We start from the raw sequence: 27,093 nt of genomic DNA on the forward strand, positions 1-27,093 counted from the left end.
AGAGTTAAAGCGGCGGTGGTGGACGCGGATGAGCTGTCCTTGGCTGGCGCAAGCGCCCCTTTCCAGTCGCTATCGCGAGCTTCCGATGAAGCTTTCCGTTGCTCAAGAAGATGATCATCGTAGCACCTAGCAAACGGCGCGCGTCGCCGGTACTCTTCGCACAAGTAGCTTCGCCGCTCTACCGCTCTGCTTCGGCGGGTATGGCTTCAAGCGCGGACAAGACAGATCGCCGTGTATGCATCCCGAGGACGATCTCCCTCGAGACCGCGAGGACGCACAAGTAGCCACGCCATTATTCCGCGTGTCTCAGCCAGAGACCTGTCAGAATTATCATGACAGAAAGCTCACTATCATATATCGAGTTGTCTTGGACGGTGGTGCCTCGAAGGGGGCGGCAGGCGGCGTCTTCCTGTCTCAAACGGCGTGGACCTGTGCATGGCCCGACGCACAGGCTGCCCGTTGAGAGGGAGAGAAAGAGAGAGAGGCACAAGGGCAGGAAACAGACATCAGGTCTTGTTGCACTTATGAACCCCCATTAATGTGTCTGGAGGCCCTCCGCCAAAATTTCCATGATTTTGCATGTTTCTCAAGTCTGCTCACCTATCTAAATGTAAGTAGGTCCGGGCTTGGAAGGGCATTTTAGACGCTCTACCACGGCCATCCAGATTCCCCTCTCGCTGGTCCGTTCTGATGGTCCGGGTTAGAAGGCTAAACCTCGGCTATGCACGGATCATCTACTCCTCTCGCCCTCTATCATCGATGTCTCCGGCCCGTCGCGTCCTGACGCTTCTCGCACCTCGAGGCCCGACTAAAGATCCAAAGGAAGCTCATAAATGGAATGAATGACCCCTTTCCAACCCTTCGACGTCTTTACCTAGCATCTAGAGCCCTTGTAGCGTCGAAACAGATGAGATGCAGCTAAGGTTCCCTTCGGTCAATTGTTAGGCCGAGACCACGTGACCCACCCGTTTTGGCGTAGCTGGCACGGGCGCCCCAACATCTGCCCCAGTTTCAATCTCAGCTCCGTCGCTCTGTCGCCGCTCACTACCAATTTTCTCATTTGATCGAGTAGAGCTGTTAAGACTACTAGCACCTGGGTCTCCATCCATCAGTATAAGTCGCGAATATCATCGTCGCATATCGCCCATAGCCTTCCGTCAATCGCAATGAATAAGAATTGGAATGATAGGGCCGACAAGGACCTCTTCTTCACCATCTTGTCTGTGAAGAACATTGGCGTCATCTCCGGCTCGGAATGGACAACCATCGGCAACCACATGCGTACCTTGGGCTACGGCTTCACCAATGAAGGGTGTCGGTAAGTCAAAGTTTCCTTTGCATCTCAATTCTTTCATGCCCCGGACCGACTGGTGGCTTTCTTTTGTCCTTCGACTTCTCTCCCATTATCGCGCAATGCTATCTCTCGTCGGCTTGCCTCCAGAGGGATTTATCGTGCTCGAGGCGACGGAAATGTGCCTTCCCTGTCTACCGAGGTCTCTCTCATGCAGTGTATGAGGATGTGATTGACAACCCAACGCACAGTGGTGTATTACATACGACGATGGTCGCTATGCCCCTAATTTTGTCCTTCTCTCTTCTCAACAACAATCGAGGTGCTTGCTGCCTACGTTGACCACCACTGACGGGTCTCAGCCAACATTTCCAAGGACTCCGCCGCGCTCAACACAAGGCCGAGTCCAACGGAGGAAGCTCGGACAACCCAAGGAAAGTTGATCCAACGATGAACCCCATCACTCGGCGTCCCGGACCGGGTCGTGGCAGACCCAAGAAGCAACCTCAACCACCTGCACCGATGCCCATCCCCCCACTGCCGGGCCAGGTTGTTCAGCCTGGCCAAGTGCCTCAGCCTGGCCAACCTCAACCGGATCAAGTTACGCAGGCCGACCAACCGCTGCCACCTCCTACTGCGCTCTCTGATGGCCTCCAATCTCTGCCTGAGTCGATAGATCTGCCCCTCAAAGACGACAGCCTGGACATGTCTCTCAAGGATGACGACGACAATGAAGAGACCGAGGAACACGATGCCAAACGCATTAAGCTTGACAACCCACCCCAGGACCAAACTCTCGATGATGAAGCAGTATTAGCTCTCGCCGCTCACAGCAACAATTCTTCTGTGGATGCCTACGCCTCCGAGTATCCTACGGCTGGTTTGACCGGGTCAGACCCACACCCCTACAGCTTCCCCGGCGAAACATAGGAAGGCTGCAATTGCAATCGTTGTCGAGGAAAACCGACACCGTTCTGGACAACACTCCTTCTGGGAAGAGTTGATGCTATTCCTAGGCTGAACTTTCCCGGATCTGTCGAACAAAGTCATGGCGTTATGCATGGGAGCGAGCGCGGCATCAGGAGCGAGGGTTAACTGAACACGATGGGCGCTTTTGGAGTTGACTGGGTGCTGCTTTCGGTGTACTTACTGATTTTATGCGTCTTGATGCCACGAGAGTTGTGGTTTTGCTAGTGGCGAGGATTATTCAGGTACAGAGCTGCCACAGGGCATGCTAGTTGATAATTCCGAACGTTTTGATTTTCCTTGCAAAATCCCACGCAAAGTTTCTTATGAAGTAGTCCAGCTTATTGTATACCAGTGGCCAACGGTGTCTCTGAGGTACTGGTGTGGAGTACCACTTCCTGTCGAGTGCTATTGACCTGCAATCTGAAACAGTTACGACTCTCATCTTGAGATGGATTTGATGAGGAGCCTAGAAGTGGGACGAGAGTGCTGGTCAGAGGCAGATGGAGCCGAAGTCAGAAGAGAAGGCATCAGAAACAACAGCGGAGAACATGAATTATGCGCCTGTGGTGATGCAGAGAAACTTGGACGATCTCGACCTCGATCTTCACCTTTGTGGCAGCTTGGCTTCCTATGTCTTCGTGCAGGTGGGTGAATGGTTTGGTTCAGCCAAGCACCACCACTTGTCAAAGCCAACCGCTGAGACCCGCGTCAAGCTGTCATTCTTCTAGAAGGAGGCTCATTTCTTCCCTCCCATTCCACCCCTTCCCGCTACATCTGACCCAGGGGCACCGGCCTTTTTCTTCCTACCTAGCTACCATACTACAGCCTTCAATTCTCCATCAACCATCTACATCACCACTTCTAGCTTTCACTCTCACTTTCCGCGCCCCGTACAGCAACCACCACCACGAGCAATCGCCACGCAAACCAACAACATGTCTGAGAAGGGCGGCCGCTGGAATAACGAGGAGTTCGTTACGAGCCTCATGATGTCCTTCTACAACGAGTTGAAGGGAGACGGCCTCTCCAAGGAGAAGAAGGACGCCATCGAGGTTCGTCTCCGCGGGCAGGGCTTCGAGGATGTCACCTGGAACGGCATTCGGTAGGTACCTTTTCTGATCATTATTCTTGTTCTTTGTTTTTCGACGAGACTGCCTATTCTTCCTGTGCTGGACCGACTACTTTTTCTGTTTGTTTTTTCCGCCTTGCTGTCGTCCTCGTCGCTACTATCGCCGTCGTTATCGCCGCCGTCGTCGCTCGTCGTCGCTTGTCGTCGTCTCTTTCCTGGTAGCTTCTGGTCTAGTGCTCCAAGCTCTTCCCTTATCTCACGGTTCGACTTTGCTCTATTTTACGAGCATTTGTCTTCTTCCCACACAACTTTCTCGCCTCGTCCTCTCTTCTCTCTCCCATATACCTCTCGCATCAACCCCAAAGTACATCAACATATTCAACAACGAAGTCACAATGGCCGACAAGTCTGGCAAATGGAACAACCCAGTCCTCCTCGAGTCTTTGGTGATGGCTTTCCACGGCCTTGCCAAGTCAGCAGACGGTCTCACAAAGGAGTCCAAGGACGCGGTCGTCGCCAAAGCCCACATCTGGGGCTTCACCGACATGACTTGGGAAGGCATTAGGTATTTATGCTCCTGCCTTGTTCTTTGCTTTGCTTTGCTTTTATTTGTCTCCTAGTTTTATTCCCCCAGCCTCCTTGACGCAACTTCTCCTCTCTCAACTTTCTCTCTTGTCGATCCCCCTTACTCATCATCTCGCTCGTCTTCATCTTCCTTCATCACAAGATTATTCCAAATCGCCACGATGTCTCGTCACTATCAGAAGTGGACTCCCGAGATCGACCAGCAAATTCTTGCTGCCATGGTCAAGGTGATGATTCCGACCGCCGAGCAATACAATGCCATCATGGAGGAACTCGAGCCTTGCGGATATGGCTTCACCGCCATCACCATGAAGTGAGGATCTCCTTCCCATTTTCGAGGTTCCTGCCTGCCTACTGCACCTGATCGCTCCCCTCTGCTGATTTCTATTTATACTCTCCTCTTCCTCACCTCCACTTCTCCTCTTCCTCTTCCAAACACAACACCATCGCACTTCCACCTTTTCACAACATTACCTGACCTCACAAAAAACATTTCACTTCACCCCATACATTCTCATCCACCAACCCAAATACAACACATCATGGCACCTGTTACCATCTGGGATGATAAGGCTCATGCCGATCTCCTCATCGCCTTGCTGCCAGTGGTGAAGCCAACCAAGGACCAGTGGGACGAGGTCTTGGCCAATGTCCGGGCGAAAGGATACAACTACACCGCCGGAGCTGTCGTGTACTCACCTTCTGCTTCTTCTCGACGCATATCAGATCCGTGCTAACCTCCGTTCATAGGCAGCATCTGCAGAAGCTTCAGAAGAAGGAGGCCACCGTCGCTGCCGAGAACGGTGAGGGCAACGACGCCTCTGCCGCCTCCACCCCCAAGGCCAAGAAGACCGCTACCCCTCGCAAGCGCAAGACTCCTTCCAAGAAGGTCAAGGCCGAGGAGGACGATGACGAGGGGGAGGAGAAGCCGGCCAAGAAGCCCAAGGCTCCTCCCCGCCCCGAGTAAGTTGCAACTTCCCATGATTCACGTCTGCCACTCCCCAACTGTCGTGCTGACAACATCTTGTAAACAGCTTCAAGGAGGTTAACGAAGCCGAGGCCGCTGAGGAGCTCGCCGAATGGCAGTCCGTTAAGGCTGATATCTAAGCCGACAGCATGATTCACACCGACCGACTGGAAAAGGATATTCGGGGAAGGAGAGGCAGGAAACTGAATATACTGGCCATTGGGGGATAGTGAAACTTCTGGATGACTTGGAGGGAATCTTTGGTTGCTCGCTTGGACTGAAGACTTGGCTGCGAAATTGCATACGGACTCGAAATCATCTTAGAGTCTACAATCACATCGGAAATGAGAAACATGGATGCTTTCTCCTACCCTTCTATGAAGTACACTCGCTGCTGATATTTATCTAATCTGATGACGACTTTTCTTACATCTCAGCTATCCAAGCGGATACGTCTGGCTGAGCGGGACCTTTCCAGTACTCCTATAATGGTCGTTTCGATCATTCATATCACTCGCCCTCATACATCATCCGTTGGTCTACCTGCCAGATTACGGATTTGTTTCCCCCACTAAGTCCTTTGACCTTGCTGCTTTTCACTGCCTTGTTGCTAACATCTTTTAGACATGACAGACAATGTACATGTGCGTGAGCCCCCGCGTGTCTGCCCACACTGCATCCCTCACCGCGCCCCCTTTTCTCACTCATCACCGGGACAATATGTGCTTGACGACTCATCAGTCTCCGCTCTCTCACAAACTGCTCAAGGCGAGTCCAGTCTAGCCTAGCCCTTTACCTCCTTCCCTATTTTTCGGTTGACTCGGACTCGGCTCGAGGCTACTTATTTCTGTTCTCGTCGGCGGCTCTCGAAACTTTCTCTTCTTCCTCCACACAACAACAACCTCGCGACAACCGCCCAACCTTGCTTCACACAACACAACACACAACACAAACCACATTAGCACTACTCATCATGGTTCCCAAGGCTTGGACCGTTGAGGCCGATCTCGACGCCATCTTTGCGACCGCTTTTCAGAACGTCCCCAACGCCCCCATGGGCGGCATCAATTGGGATCGTGCCCACCAGATCATGACCGGACTGGGCTACAAGTTCAGCAAGGACGCCATTAAGTAAGTTTTATTCTCATTCCTGGTTTCGTTGTCTTCGTCCTACTCGTCACTCCTCGTCTCTGCTCGTCTCTCCTCGTCTCTCCTCGTTTCTCCTCGTCTCTCCTCGTCGTCTCTCCTCGTCGTCTCTGCTCGTCGTCTCTTGTCCTTGTCTCTTGTCCTTGTCTCTTGTCCTTGTCTCTTGTCCTTGTCTCTTGTCCTTGCCTCTCGTTCTCGTCGTCCTCGTCCCTCTTCCTCGTCCCTCTTCCTCGTCCCTCTTCCTCGTTCCTCTTCGTTGTCTTCATGTCTTCCCTGTCTTCGTTGTCTTCGTCTTTCCCCCTTCTTCGTCCGCCACCTTGAAAACCCTCACTAACGCTTCCAAACAGCCAGCGCTGGTCCAAGGTCATCAACAAGAATGCCAAGCAGCGTGTCAACCAGGGCATAAGAAACGTCGCCAACGGCAACGTCGCTCCTGCTACCCCTACCTCCGCCCGCGGCAAGCGTTCTCGCCCTGCCCCTTCTTCCGGCGCTCGCGCCAATCAGGCCACCGCCCAGATGGCTCGCGCTGCCCGTGCTACTGACGATGGCGGCGACGACTCTAAGGAGGACCTCGACGTGAAGCGCCCTGCCAAGCGCCAGGTCCCTGCCGGCGGCCTCGCTGCTGGCCTCAACGGCCAGAAGATCGATCTCACTAACGACAACAATCACGATGACGAGGTCCAGTTCGTCCAGAACGTCGACCAGGCCCCCGTCAAGACCGAAATCAAGGACGGTGAGGACAAGAAGACGATCATGTCCGCTGTCCTTCATGACGTTCGTAAGCATGACATTCGTGAGCGCAGGCAAGTACCCCTCCTCCCCTTGCGCTCCTAGACCCGTGTTCGATTAAGTGTAAATCTAACAGGCAATAGCTCCACGCTCGCTCCTTCCGTCGCCCATGCCTTCGTCAAGGTTAAGAAGCAGGAGGTTGACCCCTCCGACTCCGACGCCCAGGGCTATCTCGATGGCGAGGTCTAGGTCACCATGGAAGCTGACATCGCCACCACCAAGACCCGCTGCTCTGAGGACCTCCTTGAGGGCCAGGAGGTCGAGATGGAGGGCATGTAAGCTGCTCTTTACGCAGCAACTTACACAACTCTACATTCGACATTCGAACTTCTCAACATGGCGGTGAAATGGTTTTGGCAAGCTTGCTAGCATTGGTTTGGCACTTTTCTGGTTCTTCTGGGTGTCCGCGTTTTCTTTCTCGGCCATTTCAGGACTGCGTGGTTAGTTTCCGTCTTTCCCTAAAGGACTGGCACTCTTCTTGGTCTCGGTTGGTAGCGGTTGCGAGCTCGGGATCGGCAACGGGAGAGCATCAGGGTGTTGACAAATGGGTGGCAAAAGCTTCTTTTCGCTTTGGGATTTCTGTGAACAGGACAGGACGCTTTCTGAATCGCGTATAGCTCTGAGCTTGCTATTTCTGCTTGCTTTTTCTAGATAGAGCCGAAGACACGCATTGACATATCATGATTTGGTTTATGCCGTGATATAACGAGAACCAGATCACTAGCAATAAGGCGACGCCCTAACCACCATGACAACGCACCGCCACCCTGTTTGAAATCCGATTCATTCTTCTCGTGGACCCTGGTCCGTAGCTGACTGTCCTTCGTGATGCCTTTGTAATTACAACGATGCGCCCTGAATGACACCTGACCGTATCCCCGAACGCCGACCCGCCCAAATTATGAGAATCCAGGCCAAAGACTCATTTTAAAAGCATCCATTCTAAGGCTTGCGGCCATCCAATCTCTGACCCTCGTTGGGCCCCTTCTTCTCAGGCGCCTTTGGCTTGTCCTCACCCTCACCCTTGCGCTTGCCCCTGAGAGTTTGACCTGAGCCCGCAAAGTGAGGACGGTTGGCATCCTCCTTCTCGCGCTCCTTGTCGGCGTCAGTCTTCACAGGCTTGATCTCGTAGCCAAAGAAGAGCTTGTTAGGAGGCAGGCGCAGAGGCATCGGGCCGTTCGTCCGACGGGGAAGGGGGGGAACGGCTGGGGCGTTGGCGGAGGCACCGGCAACAGGGGTGGCGGGCTTCGGTGTCGACGCCTTACTACCCTTCTTGTTGAGCTTCTGACCCTCACCGTAGAAGTTGGTATTGGTCGTCGTCGCGGAGGGCGCGATGGCGTTGTAGTTGATGGACTGAGCCATGCTACCCTGGCTGTGAAGAAGGCCGCCGGCCGGGAGGCCGCCTCCACGGACGCTGCGAGGGGTGCTCGTGCCGCTGCCGCGCTGCTGCTTCTCGGGCTCGACGTAGCCGACGGGCGGGGCGAAGTCAACCTCGACATCAGTTTCGATCATGCAAACACCCATCTTATCCGTCTCGGGCTTGACCTCTAGAACGGCCACGTGATAGATCTCGTCGTTATACTCAAAGTTGAAAATGTCACCCTTGGTGAGCGTGGCGAAGTTCCTAAACGCCTTCTCCAGCACGGCCTTGGGATCGCTGATGTCGAGGAAGTTGGTAGATTGCGGCTGAAGCTTGACCAGTCGTGCGAGCTCGAGAGAGGTTGTCTTGACCTGGATCATATCGCCGACATCGAGCTGGAGGGTCTCCATCATCTATGTCTCACGTTAGCAACCCTGCCGCCGGTGCGAAGCGGACTCCACGAACCCATTGAGGGAGGTAAGCCCTGCCCTCCTCCGCGACGAACTCCAACACACCGGAGTGGGAGTGCTTTCCCTTCTCGCCGTTTATAATCTCCATCAGCAGCGGCCACTGTACGTGGAGCTTCGAGACCTTGTCGAGCGCAGAGGGAGGCAGGAAGATCTTGGAACCATAGTTGAGTTCGGGGCGTTCGGCGCCAGGGGCCATAACCATGGGGTAGCATCGGTAGTACTCGTCGAAACGCTGGACGATAGGGCGGCGCCCGCCGCGGGCGAAGTTGTACATGTCGGCTTCGCTGGGGTCGAAGCGATACTGGAAGCTCGAGGTTAGCTTGGGTCTGAGAGTGGTGAACAGCACACCAGGGTAACTCACCATCTTTGGCGGTCGGTCGGTCGGAAGATGTAAGGTCTGGTTGATAGGGTGGAGGAAAGCGGAAGTTCCGAGAGACCGAGAGGTGAAGTAGGCAAAGGAAGCTTGCCCTGGCAGTAGTGATTTGGTAGGCAGAGGAGATAGCTCTGGCTTTGAAGAAGATGAGTGATGGAGGTCGGTGGACGTGGGGCCGAAGGCAACTGAATGACGAAACCCCCACTAAAAAGTGACTTCCTGCGTCGCTGTCGTCCGTTATCGTCGTCCGCTGTCGTTGTCCGCTATCTTCCTCTCTAATTACCTTAATAATTGTCATTATCGCCGCTATATTACTTATTGCTAATACTTATTACTATGCTCGTTTTTACTGTAAATCATAGTCGTCCTTGATTAAAGTAGAACTTCAAATTTAAAGTATCAAGTACCTTACACAGGAAGCGTGAACGCAGGGAAGCTCAGAGAGGTTCCACTAAAAGTCGCCAAACTCAAGACCCCAGACGGTACATTTAAGCACATGCAAACTGAGCGGACGAGAAGGTACCCACCCGTTCTTTGATGTCTTTAGCTCAGGTACCGTCAAGCTGCATCCACCTGCGAAGCTTCTTAAGAACACGCCCAGCCGACATGACCTTTCTCTAAAACATTCTCGACATTCCACGAAGGAGACATACTACCAGACAGAAAGATGTCGTCAAGACACTCAGCAGCGCGCCCGAAACGCGCCGGCGAGACGTTCGCGCGAACGCATCACCACGACGACGACGAAGCCCATGACTCCAAGAAGCTCAAGTTCGACGTGCGCAACCCCTCAGCACTGGCCCCCGACGCGCCAGAAGAAGATGCGATTCTCGACGCCGACGTCATCGGTGCCGGTGCCGGCGCCACGAAACGCGGCGCAGTGAACCTGGACGGCTACGACAGCGATTCAGACAACGAGCGCAACTTCAAGGGTCGCGCGGAGGAGCGGCACCGTGGGAAGAAGGGCGACGTGAACTTTCTGGACCAGCTGGACAAATACGATGCTAAAAACGACGGTTCGAAGGGTGGCGACGTGAATGAGGATGACGAGGACGACGACATGTTTGCGGCGGATGATGACGACGAGCAACAAGGCAAGGCGGCGCAAGAGGCGATCAAGGGCTCTGGGAAGAAGGACAAAGCCGTGCGCTTCCTTGAGGATACCCAGATCGAAGGCCAGGACCTCAAGAGTACAAGCGGTGGTCAAATTCACCTAGACGAGCAAGAGAGCAGCGACGACGAGGAGGATAAAGAACTTGCGATAGAGGAGGAGGGTATTGATGAGGAGGTCGGTCTTGGCGGTCTTAAGCGCAACGCCCCAAAGGTTGAAGCATTCAACATGAAGGAGGAGCAAGAGGAGGGCCGATTTGATGAAGATGGCAATTACATCAGGAAAGCGGTGGACCCAAATGCAGTCCACGACAAGTGGCTCGACGGCTTGAGCAAGAAGGACATGAAGAAGGCAGCTGAGGCGCATGAGAAGCGCGAGGCCGAGGCACGGAGGTTACGCATGGAAAACGACGACATCCTTACGACAGACTTGCTGAAGGCGCTCATCTTGAGGTTAGAGAGGGGCGAGACGCCGCTGGAGGCGCTGGCGAGGCTGGCCAAGGGGCAGCCGAAGCAGAAGAAGATACCCAAATGGAAGTTGAAGAAGATGAACAAGGGGGCCGAGGAGGCGATGGATGTGGATCACGAGAAGGAGTTGACCCCCGAGCAGGCGAAGAGGAAAGAGGACATTGAGGCCATCACCGACGCCGCGGATAAACTCTTAAGTCGAGATCACGCTGAGATATACGACGAGGAGAGGGAAATACTCGTCCGAGAGTGGCAGCGAGAAACCGGTGAAGAGTGGCGTGAACCGGCTAAAGAGGAGAGCGCCGAAGAAGGAACGTCTGCCAAGATGTGGGAGTTCAGATGGACGGATGGACGCGACGGGGCCGATAAGCAGGGTCCTTTCGACGGCCCTACAATGAAGGCATGGCAAGACGCCGGATATTTCGGCGAGGGAGTTGAGTTCAGATCAGTAGGCGAGGATGGCTGGAGCAGAGTTGCCTCATTTGTATAATGTTTGCATTGCATGCCTCACTTCAAGACGCGACGGAATAAGCTAGGGAATCAAAAGGGTTGCATTCCTGGCATCGCTGCGATGCAACGAGGCAATCATTTATGGTACATAATCTATCACATATTCCCATGGGAGGTCACCTATTGGGAGGTTACCTATTTTACTGCCCAGAACGCCCAACTCAAAGACCTTTCCCACGCTTAGCTCAAATCCATCGTCTCACCATGACCATTAGTGACGGTAAAATCGACAGCGCCGTCCTTGCCTATCAGGCGCTTCTCCGACTCGGACACAAACTTGACGCTGCGAGCCGGATCGTAGAAAAGCGAGAAGCTCCTCTGGACGTCGGCAATCTCGACCTGCTTTGACCTGCGCTTGTTGCTCACCAGCTGAGATGTCGTGATGAGGTTGCTAGCATAGCGCAGACCAGCCTCCTGGCCAATCTTGGTCAGGAGCGCCAGAGCGTCGGCAGAGATCTCAACCTCCTCCTCCTGTGCACGGATAGTAAGAATCTGCTTGATCTCGTCGGGGCTGTAGGTATTGGTGTGAATGATGACAACGCGGTCAAGGAAGTCCAGCGGAAGGCCGTGGGGACTGCGGTAGTCGGTTCCCCTGATGCGAGAGTTCCCCCTGTTGCTGGCCATGATGACCACAGGCGCAAGGGTGTCCTCCAGAGCGCGGTTAATGTATGAGAAGCACTCGATATCCAGCATGTGAACCTCGTCGATGAAAAGAACACCCGGCACAATCTCGGCCTTGCCTTCCTCCTTCCACTCTCCAACCTTGGTGTTGATCTGGTCACGAATCTCACTGCGGATCTCGCCTGTGTCGCCCGAGAAAAGGGCCAAGAAGCCTTGTGTACGAGAGTTGATGACATCAATCTCGTGAAGAGTGACGGTGTGCACGACCTCCTTGCGCTTCTGCAGCTCCCCGTCAGGGCATTGGAGAAACTTCGTGTCGACGCCCATCGCGTCGTAGTCGCGCGAGCGGGCGTACGACCGACCAAGCTTCGTGATCTTGCCAGAGGACTTGTCGATAGAAATAATGTCACCGGCCATGACGCGCTCCTTGGTCATCGCATCAATCATCTTCGCGCCCATGTCATACACGGCCTCCATGTCGGTCGTCTTGATCGTCAGCTTTCCCTGCTTAGCACCGCCGGTGACACTGCGGTCAATCTGGATCTCAACAACCTCGCCCTCCATGATCTCGCTCTCTTCCTTGATGCGCACGCCGATGGACTTGCGGAATGCTTGTGTGAGGGCTTCGGTCTTGGACATTTCGAGGGAGAAGATCTCGGATGAGGCGAGACTGGTGAAAGGGACATCGGGGCCGAGGGATTGGGCCATGCCCATGGCGATGGCAGTCTTGCCAGTGCTAGATGGCATCTGTTAGCCAATTGACCAAGCTCGGAAGTGGCGTGGTAGGCCTTACCTTGGAGGACCAGCGATCAAACAGGCTCGGCCAGCAATCTTGCCTTCCTTAATCATCTGCAGAATAACAGCGGCGGCTTTCCTGGCCTTCTCCTGTCCAACCAAGCCCTGAGACACAGCTCTGGGCTCCAATGTTGTGGCGTCGACTCCCAAGCCCCGAATGTGCGAGTGGGCCGCGATGAGATTGAGCCCTCTGAGCTCCTTGCTCTCGGAGACGGTCATGACGGGCTGCAGGTCTACGTCAGTTGGAAAGAATTGTCCGAAGGAGCTTCAAACCTACCGCGGCCATCTTGAATATGTGTTATCCTACCGGTGCAGAATCCTCGTCGTCGGTTTGAAAGGGTGTACCAAGCGGTTCGATGTCGTGAAGATGGTGAATTGGATGGTTGCGATGCAATGCGACGCAAAAACACTTCGTCTCGAGGCTGAAAGCTGGACAGCGCGTCCGAGAAATTTAGACATGGCTCGCGCTTATTCGCCGAGCGTGGCGCGGCTCGCGCTTAGGAAAGGTACGTACACTGTGCGACGACGACCGTCATCTGGACGACTCCAGGTAATTTGCTCTGTACCGAAGAGGCTCGCCGATGCCGTCTGAAACCTAAAATTCTTCCCCTTTCAACAGGGAGCTGGCAGACTTGCGTCACTAAAACGCCAATCTCATTATTGTCGCAGATCTTGAATCTCGCTCGTCAACCACGCAACTATCATCTTCTCATCCAGCGTACCCATCCAGATGCTCTGCTGAGGCAGGAGAATAAGAGGTCACGGGCATTGTGACGGCTTACTTGCTTACCTGCCTTTCTCACTTGCCCCGCCATGGTAGCGTTCTCGTACTCGTTTCGACCTAAACTGACGTCTCTAATGCCCAATGATTTACGGACAGCGATTTGTGGGATTTACACTTATCTGACGGCATCTGGGATGTCATGGCAAATCGGCGGAAGTTGCGGGTTTTCACTGCATTTGAGTCACACGTTTGAAAGAAAAAGAAATAACTTGTGGCGCGCTTGACCTTCCTGCAGCTGGTTGTTGCACTTGATGCAGTTGGATGCAACTTGCAAGGGGTGCAATGGGAGGTTGGACATGGCATTCCCCCATTGTTGACGAGGGTCAGAACCACACAGATAAAGGCATATGTCTCTTGAGCAAAACGGATCGATTCAGCGGTGAGTAGATACTGGATCGACAGAAGGTTGCGCAACAGATAGAGGCCCGAAATTGCATGCGGTCTTGCGTGCCTTTGTCGGAACGGCACTAAAAATACAGAATGCTAAGCGTCGAACCCCACCTCCACCACACCACCCAAACCGATTTGACGCCTGACACTGAACCCCCAAAGCCCGCCCGACTGTGCATGCCCCTCACTGACCACTAAACCACGTCTAAGAATTGAGCTCGGTCGCGATTCGCGAATCATCTTTACAAAGCGATCCCCTGCGTGAGTGGAATCGTTTGCCGCCCATGTCCATGCGGTTTGTGAGCAGCAAACAGTTCCTCGTTGCCAACAGTTCATGCGCAAACACATGGATCAGTTAAATACTCGGCCTTTTCTTATCTTCCCCTCCTCTAAAACCAATCCCCCCCGACACCTTGCCTTCTACTACCTGCATGTCTACCACAGGTGCTTCGCATAACCACCTACCCCAGCACAACCTCATCAACCCCAGCACATCGCGACTCTTCTCGCCCAACTTTACGTTACGATTGCGTTCCCTTTCTCAGATCTCGGGGGCTTGCTCTCCCCTCACCTAACCCACTCCCATACAGTGCCGACTGTGGAGTGAGCAGGGTAGGCGCAGGTAATTAAAACGCGATTCCCTACGTAGCGTGGGGCATTAATTGCATAGCGCGCCACCGCCGACGTCCAATTTACAAGAAGGGTCGCAACATAAAGAAGGAAAAAAAGAAAGCCCCTCAGCAGCTCCTTCTTTCACAGTCTATTCGTTCCTTCCGGCACTGCAAACTGCCTTTCGAGCAATTCGTAAGTGCTGGCGTTGGATCTTTCTCTTTGCATCATCAACTATCATCTGACAATCACACCCGAAGCATTCGCTGTTTCTTGTGCCTTCACCTTTAAATTTGCGGAGCATGTTGAGCAAACCCACCGTCGCCATCCCCTCTCCTTCTCCGACCACCGTTCGTCTTCGGCAACATGTCGACACTTAGGCGTTCCGACAGCGATTACCGCGACCGACGCGAGCGAAACACCTATAACTATTCGGACCGACGCGACGGCGAGAGAGATCGTCGGGATCGGGACTATGACCGAGATCGGGACAGAGATCGCGACCGTGACCGCAACAGAAGCTATGATCGATCTCGATCTCGTTCTCGGTCTCGTTCCAGATCACGTTCTCGCGAACGTCGAGACGTCGATAGATCCAAGCTAGATCATCACCGCGATAGGCAGGTCTTAGGCTCGCGAGAAGCTGCCCCGCGTCCCCCTCCAAGAAGCTTCTCCTCCCCTTTACAGAACAGCGGTTCAGTAGGATTTCATGGTCGGCCGCCATGTAAGTTGACTGGTAGCGTCAACAACAAATCACAGCTAACGATGATACCAGCACCTCAGGGACTGCCGACTGCTTCAACAACGCCTGTGTCTTCCAGACCGTCGAGCCCTAAGCTAGCCGCAGGATCTTCTCATCACGCAAAGATTACGCAAGCGCTGCAAAGCATATCCCATCGAAACAAGGAGCACGCTACTTTACAATTGAGAAGGGAGGTGGTCGAGACCCGAGTGAAAGAAAGGGAAAATACGCGCAGGGCGTCGCAGCACAAGTATGCCGAGTTCCCGTCTTTGAGAGAGACCCATCGCAGGTCTGAGAAGAAAGACCAGGAGGACCTTGCTGCTTTGCGAAAAGAGGAGCAGGCTGCGCACGCGAGATCTGTGGAATCGTCCGAACAGCTTGCCTCGCTTATCCTTCAGGTCTATTCTGATCTTCAGCAAGAGAAGGATAAACGCGCCGTCACAGCCACCAGCACAAGCAGTCTCGTGGATCGGCTTGACAACTTAGAGAAACAGCACCAAGAAGACGTCAAAGAGCTTAAAAAGGGACTCGCATTTGAGACTGCCCAGCGTAAGGCTCTGGACATCGAGAATAAGTCTCTCAAGGCCAAACTTTCAAAGTTGGAAGAAGAGGTTGAGAAAAACCACATCTCTACCTCATCCGCACTTACGGAACAGGTCGACTCTATCAAGCGCTTAAGTCAAGCCCAGCTTAAAACCACACCTGCGCCAACACTTGACGCTGCAGCTGAGGATAAACAAGCGTCAGACATTCAACAGTGTGTCGCCGACATTGTGAAATTGAGGGATGTCCTGGGTCGACACGATAATCATTTGGGACAATTAGACCCCGACATCATTAACGAAGCCTGTTCGGGATTCGTGACGAGGCTACCGCGACTAGAGAAGGAATGCGATAATCTTAAGAAGCAACAGCAAGCCGCACAGATGCTCAAAGACAGCGAGCAAGATAAGCTCGCAGCCGATCTAAAGAGTCTTCGGTCTCGCCTAGAGAAGCTTGAGTCAGACGCAAAACAGCACGATGAGCAGCTGCAAAACCTGAAATCGTCATCAGCACAACATGCCACTCGTACCACAAGCCTGGAGTCTTCTTGGGAGCGACTACAAGCAGACATAGCGCAACTCAAAGTGGATTCAATCGTGCACCTATCCCGTACCGCCATACTGGAATCAGCGCCCAAGGAGCTCGCCAAGCAAGTTGACGCAATGCAACAGCAGTTAAGCCAGCAAAGAGCAGAGGCGCAGCAGCCTACTGTACCTAAACAGACTCTGCCGGATGCGCAGCAATTTACTGCCAGCGTAAATGAGATCAAGTCGTCGATGGACGCGTTGCAAAAACAAGTTAATACGCTTGGTTCAACGGTTGGCGACACATTTGTCAAGAAAGCAACGCACGAGACAATCAACAAGAATTTCCTCACAATGGTCGGGGGATGGATTGACGAAATACGAAAACGTCTCATCGTGTTGGAAACTGGCAACGCCTCGATCGACGGTTGCTCGAGAGATTCGACAATAACAAGACAAGGGTCGGAAAAGGCAGAGGCGGCGGTGCCCTACCCTCGGCAGACAGCCGACCCTGTGATCAAAAAGCTGTCGGATCAAGTGGACATGAACGAGAAGAGCCTCAAAGCTGTCCGTGGTACGATTGACTCCATAATAGAGACCGAAAAGATACACATGGAAAGGATCCAGGACCTCGAAGAGCAGAGAGCCAAAGCCGATAAGCGAATGGATGGATTTGAGCAGGGCCTGGGGAATGTTCAATTGAAGATGGAGAAAAGGATGGAGGTTGTTGACCAGCAATATCTTTCGCTGGATTCGCAAATGAACAATTTGACGACGGAGGGGCTGTATTCAGCTATCATCAGCCACCTCGACAAGGAGCAGCCCGGTGAGGCTCAGTTGGGACAAAAGGTCCAGACAATCATCAAACAAATGAGCGAGCACGAGCACAGGCTGGTCAAGGTTGAGAAGTCATCGAGACTAAGCGAAGAGCCTTCAAGGAAGAGGCAGAAGTTGAGTCCCAACGGCCACGAGCTGGCGTACCTTACCAACGGCAACTATTGATTATCGAAGATAACGGCGCACATCTTTTCTTTGAGATACCATGGACGGCGCATTGGAATGGGTCGAGATACCACAGAGGTCGGAAGCAAAAGTGCATTCACCAGCGCAACGCAGACTACACTAGGCATCCCGTTCCCAGGGTTAGGGTAATGTAGCATGCCTAGGAAAACAACAAAAAGGTTGACTTAAGCATCACAACTATTAAATGACACTAAAAATAATTGAAGTGAAATCTACTTAGGAAATACTCGCCTCGCTGACGTGTTCCACATACAATGCGAAAAGATATAGACCGTTTGTGTAGAACTTAGATTGTGTAACGATCTTGGTTCAAATAGAATCCCATTTGTCCACCTTGGTTGTAGTTCCTGCGTTACCGTTACTCATGCTTTATCTGAATGCCTATTAATTTGCCCTTTTACTCGCCCTTGCAGCGGGCACCAGCTGCTGCGGACTGGCATGTATCTGACAGGTGCGGCCACCTCGAACGTAAGAGCTGTAATTAGGTCAGTACCCATCTCCCATCGTTGAGAGCTTAGGCCGGGGCGCGCCGCGATTACCTGAAGCTACCTTACCTCCCTGCCTAGGTACCTACCCAGTGCTACCTAGGTAGTGGAGGTGCCTAAGAACTGGGCAGCCCCAGACCAGAACATCGGCCATCTGCCCAGGGAGCCACTGCCGCCGCCTGCTAAGGTAAGAGCCACCACATCGGGCATTTTCCAGCACCAGCGACTCCCGACCCTGAGGTGTGTTTCCTCGGAAGAGGAACCTTGAGGTCTCGCATCAAACAATCCCAAAGCTCAGGATTGGTGCGTGCCCTGGCGAAGGCCTACCTATATTTGCACCTCTCAGGCGCACCTCAGCAGCTGGGCGAATCAACAACGAAACTCGCTGAGGTATCGTGTAATTGGAGCTACAGACGGCGAGCAGACGAGGAGCACGCGCTTGGGCTCACGTAAAATTCCCCGGCGGCCACCACCCACTGGTTGTGTGGCCCACACCAGCACCTCACGCCTGGGCTCCATTAAGCCAAGGCCAAGGTGGTAGGTAAGGTGAGGTAAGGTAGGTAGGTAAGGTAAGGAGCCTCGTGCTGTGAAGCTCTTTCCAGTAAGGCGGTGTCCACTCCACTGTGTAGCAACTCCCGTGCTCCCTCACGCATCATCTGCGTGCCTTCCCTCAACGTGCCAATTGGAACCTTGGGCTTTTGGTGGTGCGGTATCCGCCAGGTAGCGCGTGTCTCGCCTTGCTCTCCCCCCATCTCCTCCCATCCTTACCTCTCACCTCACCTTATCGCACACCTAAACTTTGCCTAACCTGACCTGACCTGACCTGGCCTGGCCTGGGTGTGTCTACCTTGCCTATCTACCTAGGCACCTAACTGACCGGCCCTCACCGACGCGCCAACGGACTGCTACCGGTGACCAGGCTCGCACTTTGCACATCGGACTGGGTCTGGCTCTCTCCCCCCTTCTCACTCCCATTGGCACTGGTGCTTGCTCCTACTGGGCTGCTGGAACGGATACTCGCTCTGGCACTGGACCGCACCGTCCGTCTCCTCTCCCGTCCACCATTCCCCGACCCGACTCTGACCCTTCAATACCACCTACCTTGACCCTTGTCCCCCGTATCATCGACCTGCGGCACGTCGTCCCGTCCTCTACCCCGTCTGGATCCGGCGCAACTGCTTGGACACACTCTTGCACACCTCGCACCGACTCATCTCGCGTCCATTGACCAGACCTATCTTGTCTTGCACTCCTCAAGGTCCGCGTCGCTGAGCTTCGCTTCGCCTCGCATCGCATCATTGCAGCAGCAGGCCACGCTGGGAAATGCGCTGCGGGTCATCTGAGCTGCTGCCGCTGCTGCAAGGGCTGATGTTTGGGGCCTGCATACACCACTACCACTGCCACGACAACCATCTCCACCAAAAGAAGACGAACCACGTCCTGAATCACAACCGCAACCACGGCGAACTCGATACGAGAACCGACCCCCCGACTTCCTCCACGAGCCCCCGCGACGCCTAATCCACGACGACGCGACTCTTCCATCGCCACACTCAACTTCCCCTCGCTAGATGATTTCCATTTGATACTACCCCATCTGGTCGCGTCTTGTCGATTCTGAAGCATCCCGCCCTCGATTCCTCCCAGATAACGCCGGTACCGCCAACACCCACGTCACGCTATCACGACATTTCCTTCTCAGCGCCCACCCCGGCCACACCATCACAACCGCCATCATCGTCGGCGCTGATTGCCGCCGACTTGAAGATTCTCCCTCGTGGGCTACGGAGAGGGCTTGAGTGCTCTGCTCCGGCGCCCATTCATTCTCCTTCGTCGTCCATCTACTTCGCATTGGCTGCTGCCATCGCGACCCTTTGTTTTTCGGCCTCAACCTGAACATCGCCCTCCGACCATCACATCTCGCATTCCGCCATCGCATCGGTCTTTTCCTCTGCCTAATCTTGCGCTTGTGGCCGCGCATATCGCGATCCCTTTTTCTTCATGCCCCCCCGGCATGCAAACGCCCCCAAACAATGGAAGCAGCGGCGAAGAAGGTCCAACTGCTGGCCCAGCGCATTCTGCCCGACCGACCGCACCACCTCTCTATCACTCCTGACCAACGCTATCGCGTCCCGCCGGATCAAAGCAAGGTCTTCGAGGAGTTCAAGTACCAACGCCTGCAGTACATGACCCTGCTGTCCGACGCTGATCGCGGCATGTTACTCACCCGTCCATACTATGACATGCGCGAGGAACCTCCGAATCCAATCGACGCCAAGGAGTCGAACGTGAAGATGGAAAAAAAGACAGTCACCAAGCTGTCGCTGAGTGATTACAAGAATAAACAGAAGAAGGCATCCGCGTCACCCACCGACTCGGGAACCCCCAAGACAGACGCCTCTAGGAGAGAGGCAACGGACAGTCGAATCGACCGCGAACCAAAGAAGACCGATGCCCACAGGGTACGAGATTCAGAAGCATCAAAGGAATCAAAGGCGCATAAGTCGCGCGATGTTCCTAATGACGACAGGTGCGATTGCGATAGAAGTCTACTTTTACTATTTGACATGGCGCTAACGACACCAACTAGATCAAGTAGAACCGAGGCAAGGTCTAGGCCAACGCAGGAGAGCAATGATACCCCAGAGAAGCGGAAACGAGTCCACGATGCCGACGGCGATCTGCGACCTCAAAAACGAGCGCGGCCCGAAGCCAGCACCCCGCTTGACGATCGATCGCGAACGCCCCGAGATGATACCCCGAAAAGAAAAGAGTTGCATACCTCCCTGGATAGGACACCGCAGAAGGACAGCAAATCGGGCGCGGCCTCGTCGTCTTTGCCAAATGGGAGGTCCGCTCTGAAGGCGGCATTGGGCTCAGGTGCCAACAAGTCGCCAGTATCACGCGCCAGGGGCGATTCCATCAATGGCAACAGGCCGAGCCCCTCTCTAAGCGGCAAGAGCAAGACAGATCCGTCATCAAGGAGTGCAATGCCGCCGCTACTTTCACCCCTACACCTGCCGAACGATCCGGACTCTCACCCCAAAGATAAAAGGAGACGCGATGACAATGGCGAGCCAAACAGACCACCAAAGCCTTCCAGGGCAGAGCCACCGCTGCCGCCTCCACCTAAAAGACAAAAGTCCCCCGTCAGACTGCCGGCGCTTCTGTCTCCCACATTACCGCCCGCGCTCGAGGAGGAACTGGCTCGGATGAAGAAGACACCGACTAAGGGATCAACACCAAGCCAGAAACTACATCCACCAGAGTCGCCTACCAGCAACAAGAGACCGCCTGTGATTGTTAAGGACGAGGAGGAAGATCGGAAAGACGTTAAGGACAAGATCAAGGAGAAACCACGCAACAGGTTGATGGTGACTCTAAAGTATCCAAGGAAGATCTCCAAGACGGTTCAGAGACTGCTGGCTCTTCCGCCCAAGAAGGACACGATTAAGAAAGAGCGATCTGTGAGCATAGAGCCCCCAGCACCGCCCCAGGCAAGGAAAAGACCCATCGGAAGCACGGAGAATGTTGGCGACTCGATTGCCGTCAAACGGCCAAGGACGTCTGAGGTCTCTAGCTCCAAGCTTGTTACCCCCTCAACTCCCTCGAAGGCCGCGACGTCAATGTCAAGGGTAGCCTCGAGCAACTCGGTAAACACTCCTGGCGACGGCAGCGGCCATACTCCCGCAGCTCCGCCTTCAGCAGACCGAGACCGACCGCAAACGAGGGATGTCAGGGAACCGTATAACCCCCTGAAGATACAAGCGCTGCGCGAACGATATGCACGGTTTAGCAAGCTCGGAACGAAGTTGAAGCATGATCGCGATATGTTGCTGGAGCGGAAAAATGACCGAAGTGGGCATAGCTCAGACTCAGACAGCAAGCTGGGCGTCATCTTGGGTCTCGAGACGGCTCTGGCCTTCATGATTGGCTTCAGGGCGGTGGTGGACGCGCGCTCAATAGAGAGCAAGGCCCAAGATCCGAAGCAATGGGGCAGCATCTTACCGGTGCTCAACGTCATGAGACCGGAGCTGCGCAGGAGCGGACCATTAGAGGCTTTGTTCTGGCAGATCCAGGGCGTGATCCATGAGGAGCTTCTCAGGTGTTACTGGTCCATCGACCCAAGTCCACACGCGGTAGCCATCATTGGTCACGAACGAGGTCGCTCGAATGCATGGAAGTCGGCTCAGGACTTTGCTGAGCGGGTCGAGGACAGCGCGATGCGTGCAAACATGGGTCCGTGGACTACAGTGGAGGAAGCCGTCTCTTCGGCGTTGAGGATCATGCGACGCTGGGCTCATCAGGAGCACGTTTCGTGGCGCGCCGAGGTCACAGTCTCAGCGGCCAACGGAACATCATAGCATGCCGGCGGAGATGCTGATGCGTCCAAGACCCGGACGGTCGCCGACTCCTCCCTTTCGCTCGCGGACGGCTCACGTTGAAGCCAAGCACCCCAGAACAAAGTAAGAAGAAGGGCATTAGGGCCCTCCTAATGAACATGTATTATGAACTCCTTTCCTTTCCCGTTTCCCTCATCATCTCTGTATGGTCAGCGTTACGGTCAGGCTCGGCAACGGCGTTTTCAAGTCACAGGTGGGAAATCGTTGGGAGTGTGAAGGAAGAAATCGCTTTCTTTTCCCACGCGCGTGTGTTTGTGCAGTCTTGTATGACATGACCTCTCTATTACATCCCCAGGGCAGCTCACCAGTAGCCTGGCACGGTTCACAATTCTTTTTTTCATTTTTGTCACTCAAAAACTCTCATCGGTGTCGGTATCACTACCACCAACACCGCCTCCCTCTTGGCTCTTCTCTTTTTATTTCTCCTTTGGTGTGTCACTCTCAAGCTTGGCGTTCTACGGGAAAACCAGGGCTGTGTGTATGACTTTTTGTACATAAAAGATATCCCCCTCTGTGTGTGGTTTGTTTAGTCGGTTTTCTTTCCTTTATCATCTCGGTCAGTGGGCGGAGGGGGTCCGGTATCAGGGGTGTGTGTGTGTATTGTGTGTCCCGCGTCGAGGACCTGAGGAATGACGCAGAGGAATTCTCTGATTCAGCTTGGTATTTCACACTTTGCAAAAAAAAGAAGACGATGACAACTCGCGAAGATACTCTAGTCTAGATCTCTCGGAACCAAATGCAAAAGAATTCCAAAAGAAAACGTTACAAAAGGGGAAGATGGTGAACATAATGATGTGACAGCAGTACGGAAGTGACGATCTCGATCTGTGTCTGGCAGCGGTAGAACGGCCGCCAGAGTAACCCCGCAACCCCTCACTTATCAGCGGAACACCGCGTACTACCGACCGTCAGGCATGATCTGACCGATAAGACTGATACCGTACGCGTCCGGCGGCCGCTACAACCCACGCGCGATGGCAGGAAAAAAGGCAGCAAGACTTCACTTTGCGATGGAGGAACTTTGAGTGATGGGTAGGCATAATCTATTTCATAGACGTCATAAGGACATGTAGTTTGGGAGTTTTGTTAGGAAAAGACACAACCATAATCCTTCCCGGCCTCTCGAGACTCTGCGTCATCGTTGCCCTCCCTTCTGAAAGACTGCCCATCTTCCGATTTTACTGCTTTTGTTGGTCGTTTCTTTATTTCATTAAAAGACCCTTTCGGTCTTGGTACTTCTCATCAACATCTTCCAATGCTCAGCACATTTACTTGGAGGCATCGACCTTGGCGACGTGGGCCAGGAGGTCGAGGACACGGCGGGAGTAACCCCACTCGTTGTCGTACCAGGAGACGAGCTTGACGAAGTTGTTGTTCAGGGAGATACCGGCCTTGGCGTCGAAGATGGAGGAGTTGGGGTTGCCGATCATGTCGGTGGAGACGACATCGTCCTCGGTGTAGGCCAGGACGCCCTTGAGGGGACCCTCAGCGGCCTCCTTGATGGCCTGCTTGATCTCGTCGTAGCTGGCACCCTTCTCAATGCGGGCAGTCAGGTCAACGACGGAGACGTTGGCAGTGGGGACACGCATGGACATGCCGGTGAGCTTGCCGTTGAGCTCAGGAATGACCTTGCCGACAGCCTTGGCGGCACCAGTGCTGCTGGGAATGATGTTCTGAGCAGCGGTGCGGCCACCACGCCAGTCCTTGGCGGAGGGACCGTCAACGGTCTTCTGGGTAGCAGTGTAGGAGTGAACGGTGGTCATGAGACCCTCAACGATGCCGAACTTGTCGTTGATGACCTTGGCGAGGGGAGCCAAGCAGTTGGTGGTGCAAGAAGCGTTAGAGATGACGTCGGCGCTGCCGTCGTAGGACTTCTCGTTGACACCCATCACGTACATGGGGGCATCGGCGGAGGGAGCAGAGATGATGACCTTCTTGGCACCGCCCTGAAGATGGGCCTTGGCCTTGTCGGTGGTGGTGAAGACACCAGTGGACTCGACGACGTAGTCGGCGCCGGTCTCCTTCCAGGGGATGGCAGCGGGGTCACGCTCGGTGTAGAACTTGACGGTCTTGCCGTTGATGACAAGGTCGTTGCCCTCCTGCTTGATCTCGCCGTTGAAGATGCCGTGGGTGGAGTCGTACTTGAGCATGTAGGCCTGTGAAGAGCGAGTCAGTAAAAGTGACATATGGGGCTGATATGAGTGATAGCATGTGTCCGGCCGTCCCGACCCATGGTTTCAATTGGCCTCCATTCATGACTGCCTTCTTGTTTACCAAACGCGGGTGGCGAGATGTAGATGACAGCGGTGGTGGTGGTGATGGATGTGAAGTCATGGCGAGTTTGGAGGGGTAGGTGGGGTGATACTCACAGCGTACTTGGTCTCAATGAAGGGGTCGTTGACGGCAACGATCTCGACCTCGGGGTGCTCGATGGCGTTGCGGAAGACGATACGTCCAATGCGGCCGAAGCCGTTGATGCCGACCTTGATGGGAGCCATGTTGTCTGCTTAGGTGTGTATAAAAAAGTGTCTATGAAGATGACGAGAGTCAGTCAGATTTCTGCGACGACAACTGTGATATGACGAAGTTTGCGGCGATGGCGGGGTTGGTTATCGAGGGGCGGAGTGGGGTTGCAGAAGCTGTGTCCAGCTCTTAGAGCTATGGACGGAGCTGGTGCTCACCTTGCTTAGGTATCACGTCGGTTTGACGAGATCAAAGATGGATCGAGGTGTGGAAGAGATTTTCAATGGCAGAAGAAGAGAGAGAGGGACGAAATGGATGGAGGTGGAAGGGCGCGCGAGATCCTTTTGTAAATTTGGTTGAGGGAAGATGGTGGGGTGGTCTTTCCAACGCAACGCCAATGCCCACGCCCATGTCCACGCCCACGCCGTGCGGTGGCCCAGGCCAAGAAAGAGGGACCCGACTAAAGCAACCTAAGATGGAGGAGAGGTAGGAAGTGCACCTTACACCTCACACACCTCACTTACCATGCCTCGCCAGCAGCAGCACCACCACCACCAGCTTCAATGCGGGTGCGGACTTGACGCAAGTTAGGGAGGTACCAGGTAGGGGCACTCCGCAGGGGTAACTCCCAGTATCACCGGTGCAGGCGACAGGATGGTTGAGATGGGCGATTGCCCGGTCGACGCCGGGTGAGCTGGTGAGTGACACACACTTTTTGGCAACAGGCAAGCTCCTCCCGTAACGCGTGTCTCGTACTTTCCGATGTCGTGCCTTCTCATCCACTCCTTCCAAGCAGGTGTGCGTCTTTTTACAGCCAAGGCGGGGCATCAAGCGGGAAGGCGCTGCTGCCAATTTTTGAGTGTCGATGCGTTAGCCGGATACCTGATACCCTCCGGGTGCTTGGTATAACTTGCCAGTGTCACTTTGCCAATGCCAATCAGTGGAATCATTACATCCAATGTCGGCATCCATCATCTTGCCATCCGACCTCCGTATAAACAAAAGACAGGGAGGGTACTTCAAAACACACAGCACAGGTGCGGCGGCGGTAGGATCGTGTTGACGGCGACTGTGGCGGCCCCTGCCTTCTCACCACTTATTTTGACACCTCAACTACATCCCGTATTGTCCGAGCTCCATGTCTCCTCCATCAAACATCTCATGATGAACGACTAAGCAATGGTTTGTTTCTCCTGAATCCTGATCTATCGTATCCTCCCTCGCCTCATTCCCCGGCGGGGCGCGGTGGTGGTGTCACTTCTTCTTCACCGGACCGACGACTCGAGCAGGCCAGCATTGTCAGGGTCAGGACGGTCGGTAGTCGTCTACCTCTCGCAAGGAGGGGCAATGGAGGGGCACGCCGCAGCTTCCCTGGGTTTCCAGCGAGAAAAAAAGTCAGCTCCGGCACCTTATCCTTGGCCCCCTGCTGGGCGTTGCTGGCCTGCCCCTCGTTACATCAGCTCGCAGCTACCCCCCCTGGTCGACATCAACAATGTCCGACACCACTGCCACCATGCACAATGGCCCACGCCAAAGCTTTGGCGCCTTTTGTGATCCTCTCACCGTTCCAGTTTTTGAGGGTCGCTTCTTTTTATTGTCATTCTCAACTGGATTCAAGACACGACATGCCACAGGGTTCAAACAGCTCACCTCTCACCATCTCGCCAATCCTCCCAGACGCCCCTAGCACCAAACACCATGCATCACACATCCCTGCCGCCGGCTTTTTTTGACCTTCGCCGACAGCGACCTGACCTGAGAGAGAAAAAAATCGACAGCTCCATAAATCACTCACTGCTCCATATTGTCGCTCAACCCGCCAAGCTTGACTGAGCCCAGCTAATGAAACGCCTTGCCTGGTCCATGAGGCACTTCCTCGACTCGGCTGATTTTAGCTCATCATAGATAATGGGCGAGAAGGGCCGTTTAACACTCCGTTCTCGGTCATCCAATATGGACCGCTCCTGATTTGGATCCGACTTCCGCTCCCTCGTGTGTGTTGGAACATGTTGGAACCATGTGCACAAAAATACACATCCACCGCTGCTGCAATTTCATTTCTGGGTACTGATACGCCATCGCCAACTTGGTGTACATGCGAGGTACATCGAATCAGTTCAGTCCTGTTGCCATTCGGGCCTTGGCCTGCCGCTTGATTGCAAACCCGGTCCATCAAAACAGGGCTGGTGCCATTCCGGCTTGGGTGGGGTCCGAGATCTGCTCACGACTCCCCCAACCCAATGAGCTAACAAGCCAGAACGCCTGGCCCGAAGCGCCGGAGCATCACGGCTTCATCGGCCCCCAGAGCTCCTGGCTTCGCCTATGTCGTCTTGCAACTCCCGAATATATCGGGACTGACGATGGCCGCTACCGAGGATACCCGTCAACGTCAATGCCGCGGTCTTTGTGTTTGCCGCCGGTCCCTCTGACGCCCGCCAGCTGGCGGCGCCACGGCCAAGATTGGATCATTTTGCATGGTCTGAACATCGATCGACCTGGCATGATATGACTCTACCGTCACTTTCCCTCCACCAACGACACGTACGATATGTACCCCTGAGGAGCATCCTGGTCCTTTCTGTGTACAGTAAACAAGGTGGTTGA

The 27,093-nt window shown here is 54.2% G+C and overlaps 9 protein-coding genes across 9 annotated transcripts; 7 read left to right on the plus strand and 2 right to left on the minus strand.

Annotated features, from left to right (window-relative positions):
- Positions 1-1,166: 1,166 nt before the first annotated feature.
- Positions 1,167-2,221, plus strand: CGCA056_v002978 (uncharacterized protein; the record flags this gene model as incomplete). The annotated part of the gene is made up of 2 exons (XM_037318235.1): positions 1,167-1,318; positions 1,654-2,221. The coding sequence occupies 2 exons, from the start codon at positions 1,167-1,169 to the stop codon at positions 2,219-2,221; spliced, it is 720 nt and encodes a 239-aa protein (XP_037184180.1).
- Positions 2,222-3,724: 1,503 nt separating this feature from the next.
- Positions 3,725-4,231, plus strand: CGCA056_v002979 (uncharacterized protein; the record flags this gene model as incomplete). Its single annotated transcript, XM_037318236.1, has 2 exons — positions 3,725-3,894; positions 3,964-4,231. The coding sequence occupies 2 exons, from the start codon at positions 3,725-3,727 to the stop codon at positions 4,229-4,231; spliced, it is 438 nt and encodes a 145-aa protein (XP_037184179.1).
- Positions 4,232-4,456: 225 nt separating this feature from the next.
- On the plus strand, positions 4,457-5,021 carry CGCA056_v002980 (uncharacterized protein; the record flags this gene model as incomplete). Its single annotated transcript, XM_037318237.1, has 3 exons — positions 4,457-4,605; positions 4,665-4,877; positions 4,949-5,021. 3 exons carry the CDS (start codon positions 4,457-4,459, stop codon positions 5,019-5,021), a joined length of 435 nt encoding a protein of 144 aa, XP_037183338.1.
- An 833-nt stretch (positions 5,022-5,854) lies between these two features.
- CGCA056_v002981 (uncharacterized protein) lies at positions 5,855-7,005 on the plus strand (the record flags this gene model as incomplete). Its single annotated transcript, XM_037318238.1, has 3 exons — positions 5,855-6,012; positions 6,375-6,782; positions 6,900-7,005. 3 exons carry the CDS (start codon positions 5,855-5,857, stop codon positions 7,003-7,005), a joined length of 672 nt encoding a protein of 223 aa, XP_037183339.1.
- A 753-nt stretch (positions 7,006-7,758) lies between these two features.
- Positions 7,759-9,010, minus strand: ufd1 (Ubiquitin fusion degradation protein 1; the record flags this gene model as incomplete). Its single annotated transcript, XM_037318239.1, has 3 exons — positions 7,759-8,589; positions 8,642-8,947; positions 9,008-9,010. The coding sequence occupies 3 exons, from the start codon at positions 9,008-9,010 to the stop codon at positions 7,759-7,761; spliced, it is 1,140 nt and encodes a 379-aa protein (XP_037183340.1).
- Positions 9,011-9,686: 676 nt separating this feature from the next.
- CGCA056_v002983 (LIN1-like protein) lies at positions 9,687-11,087 on the plus strand (the record flags this gene model as incomplete). The annotated part of the gene is made up of 1 exon (XM_037318240.1): positions 9,687-11,087. One exon carries the CDS (start codon positions 9,687-9,689, stop codon positions 11,085-11,087), a length of 1,401 nt encoding a protein of 466 aa, XP_037183341.1.
- A 3,585-nt stretch (positions 11,088-14,672) lies between these two features.
- CGCA056_v002984 (uncharacterized protein) lies at positions 14,673-17,117 on the plus strand (the record flags this gene model as incomplete). Its single annotated transcript, XM_037318241.1, has 2 exons — positions 14,673-15,030; positions 15,082-17,117. 2 exons carry the CDS (start codon positions 14,673-14,675, stop codon positions 17,115-17,117), a joined length of 2,394 nt encoding a protein of 797 aa, XP_037183334.1.
- Positions 17,118-19,656: 2,539 nt separating this feature from the next.
- CGCA056_v002985 (uncharacterized protein) lies at positions 19,657-21,987 on the plus strand (the record flags this gene model as incomplete). The annotated part of the gene is made up of 2 exons (XM_037318242.1): positions 19,657-20,153; positions 20,214-21,987. The coding sequence occupies 2 exons, from the start codon at positions 19,657-19,659 to the stop codon at positions 21,985-21,987; spliced, it is 2,271 nt and encodes a 756-aa protein (XP_037183335.1).
- A 1,307-nt stretch (positions 21,988-23,294) lies between these two features.
- GPDA (Glyceraldehyde-3-phosphate dehydrogenase) lies at positions 23,295-24,524 on the minus strand (the record flags this gene model as incomplete). The annotated part of the gene is made up of 2 exons (XM_037318243.1): positions 23,295-24,182; positions 24,396-24,524. The coding sequence occupies 2 exons, from the start codon at positions 24,522-24,524 to the stop codon at positions 23,295-23,297; spliced, it is 1,017 nt and encodes a 338-aa protein (XP_037183336.1).
- Between the last annotated feature and the right edge of the window lie 2,569 nt (positions 24,525-27,093).

The sequence above is a fragment of the Colletotrichum aenigma genome (assembly GCF_013390185.1).
Source record: "Colletotrichum aenigma strain Cg56 chromosome Unknown KSG_Cg56_contig02, whole genome shotgun sequence".
Lineage (NCBI taxonomy): Eukaryota > Fungi > Ascomycota > Sordariomycetes > Glomerellales > Glomerellaceae > Colletotrichum > Colletotrichum aenigma.